The sequence below is a fragment of the Mustela lutreola genome, chromosome 8 (genome assembly GCF_030435805.1).
Source record: "Mustela lutreola isolate mMusLut2 chromosome 8, mMusLut2.pri, whole genome shotgun sequence".
Lineage (NCBI taxonomy): Eukaryota > Metazoa > Chordata > Mammalia > Carnivora > Mustelidae > Mustela > Mustela lutreola.
This window is the reverse complement of record NC_081297.1, coordinates 135,951,247-135,963,417: the sequence shown is the minus strand read 5'-3', so window position 1 is coordinate 135,963,417 and position 12,171 is coordinate 135,951,247. Positions and strand designations below refer to the sequence as shown.

Genomic DNA, 12,171 nt, shown 5'->3' with positions numbered 1-12,171 from the left:
AGAACTTAAGTTTGCTATAAGCACATGTATACATTTGCGATATAATATTAAATTCGACAGAAGAAACTGTCTTATCAAAATTTTGCTACTTAGCAAAAAAGTATTTGATAAACGTTTTCTGATTTTAACATATCCATGTTAAAATGTGATGTATTTTCCATGTGAGTAACATAAGACTACTGCATTATTATAATCAATTTTTAATTTCTGATCTAAGGAAAGTAGTCCAAAGCGACATTAAGCCTCTAAAACATCCATGAAACTCTTTTTGATCCATGGGAACACACTGCCCTCTACTGGAGATGCAATTCTACACAGAAGAAATTCTTTTTTTTTTTTTTTTTAATTTATTTTCAGAAAAACAGTATTCATTATTTTTTCACCACACCCAGTGCTCCATGCAATCCGTGCCCTCTATAATACCCACCACCTGGTACCCCAACCTCCCACACCCTCCGCCACTTCAAACCCCTCAGATTGTGTTTTCAGAGTCCATAGTCTCTCGTGATTCACCTCCCCTTCCCTTCTCCTCTCTAACACCCCTTGTCCTCCATGATATTTGTTATGCTCCACAAATAAGTGAAACCATATGATAACTGACTCTCTCTGCTTGACTTATTTCACTCAGCATAATCTCTTCCAGTCCCGTCCATGTTGCTACAAAAGTTGGGTATTCATCCTTTCTGATGGAGGCATAATACTCCACAGTGTATATGGACCACATCTTCCTTATCCATTCGTCCGTTGAAGGGCATCTTGGTTCTTTCCATAGTTTGGCGACCGTGGCCATTGCTGCTATAAACATTGGGGTACAGATGGCCCTTCTTTTCACGACATCTGTATCCCTGGGGTAAATACCCAGGAAAGCAATTGCAGGGTCATAGGGAAGCTCCCAGAAACCAGGAGCACCAGTGTCCCAGGTAGGATAACTATGTGGTTAGGTCCCAGGGAGTAGAAGGGCTTACTTCTCACTATATATCCTTTCGTACCTTAGGATTTTTTATTGCATAGCTGTTAAAAAATAGTGAAAACACGTGAACCCTGATCTTAGTAGCTTTCAATTTAAAATATATTACATAACTGACAATGTACGTATGCCACAAATCTTTCCATTCCTCGAGATCCTTAGCCTCCAAATTTCTAATGACATATGAAAATAAAGCAAGAAAGGCTTCTTATCATTTTCAGTAGGCACCTGCAGCCTTACCTTAAATATGATGACAATGGGAATATCTTCTGACAACGTATTATGCCTCAAATAAAATCGTCCCTGTTTCACAGCCATATTGGTTCTGCTTTTTTTCTCATGGGTGGAGCTACAAGGAAACACAAGTTGGTTAAACTGTGTCCCCACTTGGTTTCAAACCAGTAGCATGCAGCAGCAATGATCATCGATCAGTAAGACTCAGTCATCAGTAATGATCAGGAAGCTCCTTCCTAACAGATGCCTTTTGAAGATGCGTAACTCCTTCCCAAACTTTCCTGCCATTTCCATGAATATTTAAAAACACTACACGTTTCTATAGCTTTGAGAATAGGGTGGAGTTTTGTGGGTGAGGAAGTGACAAATTTATTTTGACCCTACTTCACCTTGCTTCCACCTGAACTGCTGATTCAGTGTGAGGTACATTCGTGATCAATTTTATACATTTCAAAAAAAAAAACAAAACCTCAGAAGAATCTATACCACAATGAAAAAATGATGAAGAAATGAATTTATACTCGAGTGTTTAAATTAATAATCCAATAAAACATATTCACACTCTTACTATACAGTGAAGCCAAAAGAAACTACGGAATCTCCTTTCATTGGTATCTCATCAGCTACCAAGTTCCTAATAGATTTAAAAACATTTCCAAGTGTAATCGGCTACAACAAGAACACACACTACTCACCCGCTAGGCACCATTAACACTACGTGGCACACTCATATTAGCTCTGATCTCCTACATACTATGCTTACTCGGAAGGACTGTCTCCAAATCACACGAGAGGAAACCACTGCTTAGAGATCTGTAACTTCCCATCCAAGTGCCTCATAACTACCGAACAATAACTCTGGGATTTAGATCCCGATTCCCTGGCTCCAAAAGCTGTAGACAGTAGGAACACCTGGGTCACAGAATTATTAGCTCTGGGTCCAAATGCTGGCCACCTCTTCTGACCAGTAGGACCTTGAGCCCAAGGCCTGTTACTCAGCAGTGAAAGAGAAATAACACCACTTATCTTGGAGGGCTGAGGTGACAAATACAGCAACTGTTACACTGCCTAGCGCCTAGTGACTGCTCAGTAAATGGCCATTATTGTTAGCTGTCCCCATCCCCTCGGCCGATCAGAAAGGAAAATTAAAGAAGTCTGAGTTGTACAGTTTATTACAGGTCGTCGGAGGACAAACAACCCTACTGAATACTGACATATTGATTATTCTATGACTGCTTCCTTCCCAGAACGTTTGAATTTACAAATTTCAAATTACATATGATAATAAATCAGAGAAAAGTTACAGCAGACAAGAGATGCTGCTGGAGAAAAATGAGTACACTGTGAAAGAGGCCAGTCAAGAAAACTAACAATAAGATGTAAGTCCATGACAGAATTCATTAAATATTAAGTAAAAAATAATCTCTGGTCATAACAATGTAGAAATACACTATGCAACATGGTCAAAGCCTAAAAACAAACATGAAAAAGAAAAGGAGTGGTTTCATATTTCTTTTTTCAACATTCCTTTACTACAACAAAATCCAACTTGAATAAAACAGCTAGTAGCCTTTCAACCAATGTTTCACACTTTCATCGCTAAAAATTTTAAATCAATACTCCATGTTTCCAGAGTTACACAATAAATTGAATCATTAAACAGACCAATATTTTGCTGCTTCTTATAGAAGTAACAGGCTATCTCTGTACTGAAACACAGTCATCCGATATTAATGGAATTATCAGCATTTCTTAGCAACATCCCTGCTTTCCGTACCTGGTAACTGAAGCACCAACCGCCCCTTTCCTGTCGGCCTCCACGATGATCCTGTTCTTAGACAGCTGCTCTTGGATAAGAATAACTTTCTCTACCCCCTTGACAATGAAGTAGCCACCTGCCCAAAGGAAGCAAGAAAAGGTTCACGTCCTGTTCTGAGAGTGTGACTGAGGAGCCACAGTGATCTCCTGATTCAGAGACCCCCTCCTCCACTGCTCCAGGGTGCTGACCAACACTCAGAAGCATTTGCTGATGCTGTTGTATGAACGATGACAGTGTCAGCACGTGACTTTAGACAAACAAGCCACTAGAAAATAAACTTCTTGAGGACAGGGACCAGATTTTACTGGTTGTACGTATGACCAGCGCCAGACATTCACAAGAGGCAAATGGAAAAAATATGTTAAATAAATTAGTCTTCAAATTTCTTAAGCAAAGAGATAACCAACAATCTTCAATATAAACTCAAAATTGCCCTAAGTTTTCTAACAAATCAGGGACAATAGTAGACTAGGATTAGGTTTCCTAAGTATTCCATATTGAACCAAATCCTTAAACATTATCATATGTCCTTTCTTTGCACACAATTCAAAATAAGATAAAGTGAGGCTTCATTTTACTTCTAGAATATAAACAAGAACAAGCAATATATCTGACTTACGTAACATTCTGTTATAGTCTAAAAAAGTCATGTCCTTTGTTAACCTCTTTCCAAGACCTGCTGTGATTTTATATCAATGCAGCTTTAGAGGAATAGATGAAAACCGCTAGAGGAAACAGTACACCTTTTAGAAATATAGACTAAAAGAATAAAGTTGGAGCCAAATTTCTGGATGTTCCGAAAATATTTTTAATTTTTTTTTCTTAGAGAGCACGCAGGTGTGAGCCAGCTGGGTGCTGACAGAAGTGGGGAGGGAGAGAGAGAGAGAGAGAGAATCTCAATCAGTCTCTGTGCTCAGGGCAGAACCCACGCAGACCTTAATCTCATCCCCCAGAGATCATAACCCAAGCAGAAGCCGAAATCAAGAGTCCGAGGCCTAATGGGCTGTGCCACCCAGGAGCCCCATGGTTTGTGGACAGTATTATCCAAGTTCATTATAAAGCAGAAAGGCTGGTATTGTTTTTGAGAATTAAAGCAACAGCAACAGCAAAAGAAAGGCCCAGAAAGGGTAAGAGGTGGGGGGTGAAAACCTAAGGAATCACACATACCTGGATCTAAAGGGCATTCGTTCAGTTTGGCGAATTCTGCTGGCGTCTTCCCCGTGAGAACGCAGTTTGAACTACGCAGCATTATGGGCATTCTATGGAAAAGCAAAAGAAAATATCACATAAAGATGGTCACTGGAAAAAGAGGTGAAAAGAGGCACCATGCTCTGTACACATCACCAAGGGATCTGCATTCCTCTTGGACATTTCAGAAAAGGCAGACAAGCAGCCGTTACGTGAGAGCCGAGTAAAACGAAGCACTTCCCTAGGTTTGCTGCTCTTCCAGTCCGGAGAATAAAAATTCAAGGGTTTAGTTTCCTTAAACTTTGCAGACAGACTTTGGTACTAGTCAGAAATGGCAACTCTCCACCCATGGTAAGCAAAGGGACAGCCATTCGTCACGTAGAAATACCACAATGAACAAAGTGTGAGGAACAAGAGCCTACTAAGACACTTGCCCACAATTTTAAGAACGAAGCAAAACTTCTACATGTGAAAAATATTAATTTAAAAATCTATGAATAGGGGTGCCTGGGTGGCTCAGTGGGTTATGCCTCTGCCTTCAGCTCAGGTCATGATCTCAGGGTCCTGGGATCGAGCCCCGCATCGGGCTCTCCGCTCAGCAGGGAGCCTGCTTCCCCCTCTCTCTCTGCCTGCCTCTCTGCCTACTTGTGATCTCTTTCTCTCTCTGTCAAATAAATAAATAAAATCTTAAAAAAAGAAAAGAAAAAAAAATCTATGAATAGGCTGAATAACAGATTTGCCCCTGCAGACAGAATTACTGAGCTGTAAAAGAGAGCTGAAGAAATTACTGGGAATGTATTTCAGAAAGACAAAGAGAAGGAATGTGTAATAAAGTTTAAGAGGCAAGGAAAGACAGAGCGAAAAAGTCTCATAGACATCTCATCAGATTCTAGATGGAAAAAATACACACAATGGGCAAGGAGTCTTATTCAGAGATGGCGGCCGTGGACTTTCAGAAATGTAGGCAAGCCATGAACCCACACAATCATATCTACACAGAATAAATAAAAAGAAAGCCACACCAAAGCACACCATAGTCAATATACAGTCATCGAAGACAAAGAGATTTAAAACCCAGAGAGAACAGGCCGCTTACCGAACAGGGAGGGATGACTGGACAACAGGGCCCCACCTGCAATGAAGGCGGGGTTGGGGGTGTACAAAGTGTGGAGGGAGAGTCCCAGCACCTTATTGGTGTTCTGTTAACGGCATCATGCAGAATGAGGTCCACGTGAGGAGCTCTTCGGACAAAACCAAATATCCGGAGTTTTAAATAGTGTCTAAAGTTGATGTACCAAGAAGTAGAGGTACATACACAGCATTTAAAGTTATGGATGCACTAAAATCACCGGAAGAAGAGACATGGTCACGAGATGGGAGCAAGACTGGGGTGAGGAAACAGGGAGGCCTCTTCTTTGTATCGAGTCCTCTCATGTACTATTTGATTTGTTACCAAGTAGGACTATTACTTAAATTAAATGGAAATCTTCTTCCTTAAACAAACAAAAACAAAACAAAACCACCAAACCCCAAACCCAAAAGCCACAGCCTTCCATGAGGCCATGTATACGGCTGGTGCACGGTCCATGCAAGCAGTCAGACCCACAGGCGGTCGCCCGCACGAGTGCAGTGAATGCGTCACCTCTCCCAGAGTCTGGAACGCGGCAGGTACTCACCAAACCCTGGCTACATGCACGCCTTCCCCGCCTCCTCCTAACCAGGATGTAAGCCCTTTAAATGGCACCAGTGTTCCTGAGCCTGCCTCTCCAGTCTGCCCTTCACAATATTCAACCTGGGAAATTACTTATGATCCAAGATTAAACGGGCATGACGACAGTCCGCATGTGAGAAAGAAGGAAGGTCTTGACACTGAAAACCAGTCCTGCTAAAATGAAGATTAATATTCTGATATCCCAATGCACCTTCCTCACTGAGGAGAGAAGACAGGGACAATACACACAGCCCTTCCTTTAGGAGACTACAGAGGAGGATCTGCTAAACCTGTGTGTTTCCACGTTACTCTGGACCTCATCATCACAGCACCTGCCAGATGGTCCCACAGTTACTCAAGCCTGCCTTCCCCAGCAGCTGGCGATGAAGACAGCCAACAGGAGTCCTAAGTATCTTCTGTTGACCCGAGCCCCCAACACAGTGCAGGACAAGTGACAGGCAACTGATGCGTATTTACTGAACCAAAGGGTATTTATTAAGCTCTGCAGAAGGAGAAGAAACACTTGGGTGGGAATTGTTCACACTAAGTTTAAAGTCCAACCCTGTTATCGGATACACGGTGCTGTGAGTTTTGTCCATTTCTACAGGCAAGTGGGTCCATTTTCCTTATGAAGGAAAGCAGACTACCAATAATGCTAGCTGATATGATCTATCATTTCCAAACCTGCTCCAGGCAAATAAATAATTTCTCCCTCAAATATCCGCTCTATTGGAAACAATTCGACTTTCCAAAAAATGCAAACTCAAAACACACATGAATCCACCAAGAAGACTAGCCCAGGAGAGTTCACTGAAATGAACCTAATGCTTCCCTAACAGCCGGGATTTCGGGAGGAGGTGGAAGCATTCTCCTCAGCTCTACAGAAAGGTTTCACGATGAAAGAGCCCCGCCATCCCAGCCATGCGCTGCCCACTGCTCAGAGCGCTCTGCTGGGCCGATCACAGGTCCCCAGAAAGACTCCCATGAAGTAGGCACCATTTCCCACATCTATTGGGTGAGGAAATGAGGCAAAGGGAACTGCAGGACTTGCTCAAGGTCACCCGCAGGGCTAGAACGCAGGCGGTGTGGCTCCAGCTCGGACACCGTCTCTCACCTGCCGATGGGTAAGGCATTCCGGATGATCCTCTGGCTGCCGCGGGTGTACTCGATGTCCACGGTGATGGGCGCAGAGTACGTCATGTCCCGCAAACGGCACTGAAAGACAACCAGACTGTCACTGCTCCTCCTCCCTGGGAAAGAAAGGGTCCTGAGGCCTCCAAGAGCTCTGTTTCTGGTACGAGTAGTACAGTCCACACTGACCTGTGCTATTCCAGGTGCTGCTGTGAGGGCACCGGGAGTGATGAGCCTGCCTTCTCCAGGAGGGGAATGACACCAGCCACTGATCTAGACACCAACCCCCACCCCCCGGCATCTCTGCCCCTGCCGGCCCAGAGATGACCCAGTAACTCTAGTACTGACTGGCTTCCCACCATCTGATGCCATCCACGGTCGGCTCCCCACTTTGAAGCAATTTGATTACTTTCCATGGACCCAGTTTTCAAGGAACAACCTATGTGGTTACCTCACACTGGAAAAGTTAACAACACAACCAGTGTAATACCCAAAGTATACACATGCACAAACTAAAAAATTTAAACTACACTTCTCTTACTTTCCAAATAAACTAACTCTATCACAAAATTCCTTAACAAGCAGTATCGTAGAACACAAATCATCCAACACATCCTATTAACAATTTCTGCATCGTCTGGGGAACTTTAGAAACTACTGGTGTGTGCTGTTGACAAGGCGATGTGTCGCTAAATGATGCCCCTACCTGAGCCATGACCAGACACGGCAAACCTTACCAAGATCGTGATGACCTCCCTGTTTTACTGATGGTTGTCAGTTGGCCTGTACGCTCAAAAAAATAATTTCTCTGAACATCAACCATGTAATTCGCAGTACTGAATCCTCTCTCTGCCTCCAACTAAACCAAAGACAGATTTAAACTGTCTCTTTCCCAGTGCGTGGGATCTTTAAATATTAGATAGCTCTATTAATGATGACCAAAAATGGCTTATTTTATATTTACTTAGATTGAGCCTCTGTCTTCAGGCCACACCAAAGGCGACGTGGCCTGGGGGCTCAGAGTGCACGCCTTGCTGCCTGTGCTTCAATCCCAGCTCCCCCACTTAAGTTCTGAATAACCGTCTGTGCCTGGTCTCATCGTATGTAAAGAGGGAATGACAATAATTTTAATTCCTAAGAGTATAAATATTTATTTTTAGAATAGTGCCTGGTACAGAGTATTATACAGATAGTATCTCATTTTTATTAAAAACAACAACAATGTAATTAATGCCCATAAGTGGGCAAATATTTGTGCGTTTTAATAAACTCCTCTCCTTCAAATGGAAATGAAATAGGACAGATGTAAAAACAGGAATCCTTTCCATAGGTCCCAAACTACCCCATGAGCTCGGTCTGTCCCCCCCACCCCCAGCCTCCCTGTCCTCATGGGACTGGGGCTGTGCTGGGGATTGGCAGCACCAACACTCCGCCACCCCTGCTGTGGGTCCCGACTGCCCACCCACCTGCTCTCCCACTCTCCCCATCTCCCCAAGGATCAAAACCCCTCCAAGAAATCTTCGTGCCCTCCCTCCCTCCCCAACTGCAGTAACACCCATGTGTTTTCTCCAACATCAGGAAGAATGATTAGGACAACTGTGGCCTCCGGCTTCCTAAACTACTTCAAACTGCTTTGTCGTCTCTCTACTCTACACTTGGTAATATAATTCAGAAGATGACGTGGAAATTGCTAATTGGCTGCCTAGTTCCTACAAAATTAGAAAACCCCAGCAAAATGGAACAGGAAGTGGGGAAAACTAAAGGGGTGTCCATGCTTTCTAACATTCCAAACCTCACCACTTCCTACTCAACACAACTTCCCTTCCCTCACCCTTCCAGGCATTCCAATGTGCAACCCCTGGTGTCCGTTTCACGTGCTCTATCTCTCCACAGAGTATGAACTCCCTGAGGAAGGAGAGGGTCTCATTCCTTTTCTATCTCTCAATGCTGAGGCACAAAATAAATGTCCACTGACACTCGATGCTCGGTGAGAAAATAACATCGACATATACCTGTGTGAAATGTCCAGTTCTATGATCGTATTTCACGATAACATTGCTCAGACAACAACCCTAACATTCTAACTTACTTATTGTTTAGTAAAGGTTCCTCTGCCACCTTCCCTGATTGCTTAACATTTTAGTTTTACATTAACAAAAACTACATAAATCTACAAAAATCATTTTTTTCCCTAAAATTCCAATTATGGGCAGTAATTAATTTCAAATAATTTATGGACACTAATCAATTCCAAATTATGGAAAGTAAGTGGAAGAATTTCCAGAGGAATCCAGAATGTTTTAAAAGCCAATTAATGGGCCTGTTCTACAATCTTTTGCCTGCAGCTCTGCTAAAATCCTGGAATTCAAATTTTCCTCGCATCCATCTCCTCTAACAGACTCTGAGCCCCTGCCCTTGGTCTCCTCTGCCGGACACGATGCCTGCTGACCCTCAGAAAACGTGCACAGCACACGGTGCTCCGCACAAGCGGCCGGCTGGGCAGGGGCGAGGGGAGCGCTGCTCGAAGGCTCAGAGGCAGGGACGCAGAAAGCAGTTATGTAACAGAGCACGCTAACTAGGAGCCGGTGACGAACTAAATTGTGCTGAATTGTTTCCAAATACAGTATTATATAAATGCTCATTTATTTTGGCTATCTTTGTCTCAGAGAAGGTATTTTTTTCCCTGTTTTTAAATCATTTTAAGAGCATATATTAGGGGCACAGACTCTGAAGCTAAGGCAAACAAATTCAGTTACGGTAAGGTAGGTAATTACCTCATGAGGGGATACTGGTCTGGTCACATTGAAGCTTTCTTCAACATCAGGAAGCCCCACATAGATATTAAGATACCTGAAAAGCAGATTATTCCATGACCAATTACACCTTTCAAAGAACATATAAACAAACAAGCTATTTTCCTCCCCAATACAAGGATTATACTTCGACACATACTTACCTTGCTAAGAATGACAAACAAATTAAAAATTATAATTTGATATCCTCTTGACCTAAGAGTACACACAGTTCTACAAAGGAGGGTAACTACTATCAAACTTTTAAAAGAAATTATTATAAATCTCTTTTTAAAAATATTGGAAAGACAGCTCTCAAAAGATAGTATTTAATGAAAAGAGCTATTATTTATGTAAGAAAGAAAAGGTTGTAAGGGGAGAAAAATAGAGGTCTTACAGGCCAATAAACCCAATTAAGCCCATCGTGTTGAAAAGACTGAGTCAAAAATTCAGGCTAACCTACCAACCTACCTAACTACCAACCCTCAGAGCTTAGCCTGGCCTACCTTAAATGTACTCAGAATAATTACATGAGCTTATAGTTGGGGGAAATCATTTAACACAGAGCCTCTTTGAAAATGAAGTGTTAAATACCTCAAGTAGTTCACTGAAAACAGAAAGTGAGAAACAGAATGACGGGTGTGTCGGTGGTCAACCCTCCTGACTGTGGGGCTGGCTTGGAGCTGTGACCATGCTGCCCAGCATCACAAGAGGATTGTACTGCATATTGCTAGCCTGGGAAAAGATCAAAATTCAAAATCCGAGGCAGTTTCTACTGAATGTGTCTAGCCTTCACACCACCGTAAAGTTGAAAAATTGTTAAGTTGAACCACTGTAAATCAGGGACCATCTGTGTGTGCTCGTTACGGCAAACGGAACAGGAAGAAAGCAGAAACTAATGAGCTGGGGGTGCCTGACGATAGGGTGGAAAGAACTGGGACAGGAGGGACAATTTCCTGAAAATACCTTTTCCTATCGGTCTAACTCTTACAATCATGTTTCACATACTCAAAAAGCAAATGCATAATTAAAATTATGGATGCAGACGGGGATCCAAAATGGAATACAAATGCCACAGATTTACAAATGAATAATGTAACTGAACCAGGGAGGTGGGAAAGGGAGCGAGTCTGATTAGCTTTGGAAGGTATTTTGCTTGGATACCATAGACATAAAGACAAAAAAGCAATATATAGATGTTGCACTCTTATTAGTAAATTCTATTCTCACAGAATATCAATCAGCAATCCTGAAACCAGATCTAGTCTAGGACTGAATAAATAGGTAAAATAGTGTGAATGATGAGAGCCAGGTTTAGGGACAGAACTTATAAATAAGAGGTCAGTGACAGTGAGTCCCGTGGAGCTGAACTGAAATAAGAGCTATCAGTGTGCTGGGTTTTTTATACATAAGAAGACAGGATATGGAAATACTGATGTACACATGCATGTGAGTGATTTACACACACACACACTTTCTTGCTCTGTCTACCAAGGTTTTATTATCCCTATCTTGGTTTTTAAACACCATCCAGAAAAGGAGGCTAGGGCTCCCCGGGGTAATGGTCGATTCCAGGCTGACACAAGGAAAATACCAGATCAACCACATCTCATGACGCCACAAAGCAAATCAGTGCTTGAAAATTACATGGGGTGTGCTGAAAGGACACAGCGTTCAACCTGAGATGCTGTGAGCAGTGAAGTGGTACTACTGATCGTGAGCCACAGATTCAAATACACAGGAATCGGGATCAGTCTAAATAAAACTGAGGAGGTAAACAGGGGCGCCTGGGTGGCTCAGTCGTTAAGCCTCTGCCTTCGGATCATGGCTCAGGTCATGATCCCAGGGTCTTGGGATCGAGCCCCTCACTGGACTTCCTGCTCTACAGAGAGCCTGCTGCTCCCTCTCCTACTCCCCCTGCTCGTGTTCCCTCTCTCGCTGTGTCTCTCTCTGTCAAATAAATGAATAAAATCTTTAAAAAAAGAGAGAGATAAACAAAGGGAAGAAAAAGTTCTTTCTTCCAATGGAATACCAGTACTAACGTGCAGGGAATGATGGCAGCAGAGCCTCACCACCAGGCAAACACACAGCAGTAATTGTTATAAGAACCATCCTTGACGTAAAATTAGTGGGTAAGCTCTTTGCATTGTATCACAGGATCTCCCCACAAGATACTTACTACAAATGGAAAAATAGTAAATTCACAGTGGACAAGCCTGCATATACCACCTTAATCAAGTGAACTAAGTTAAAACCACCTACAACAGAATATACTGATCTCTGGACCCCCGATACGATGCAGGGAAGATAGCACAAAACATTACTTCTG

At 42.7% G+C, this 12,171-nt stretch overlaps 1 protein-coding gene across 1 annotated transcript in view; it reads right to left on the bottom strand.

The window, feature by feature from the left end:
• Positions 1–12,171, bottom strand: part of POLR3B (RNA polymerase III subunit B) — a 104,832-nt gene that overhangs the window by 84,364 nt on the left and 8,297 nt on the right. Inside the window, exons 5-9 of the mRNA XM_059186750.1 lie at positions 9,825–9,900; positions 7,034–7,134; positions 4,188–4,279; positions 2,979–3,096; positions 1,208–1,316 (exon numbers count right to left, since the gene is read on the bottom strand). Coding sequence (XP_059042733.1) covers positions 1,208–1,316; positions 2,979–3,096; positions 4,188–4,279; positions 7,034–7,134; positions 9,825–9,900 — 496 coding nt within the window. The remainder of the gene's footprint in view (positions 1–1,207; positions 1,317–2,978; positions 3,097–4,187; positions 4,280–7,033; positions 7,135–9,824; positions 9,901–12,171) is intronic.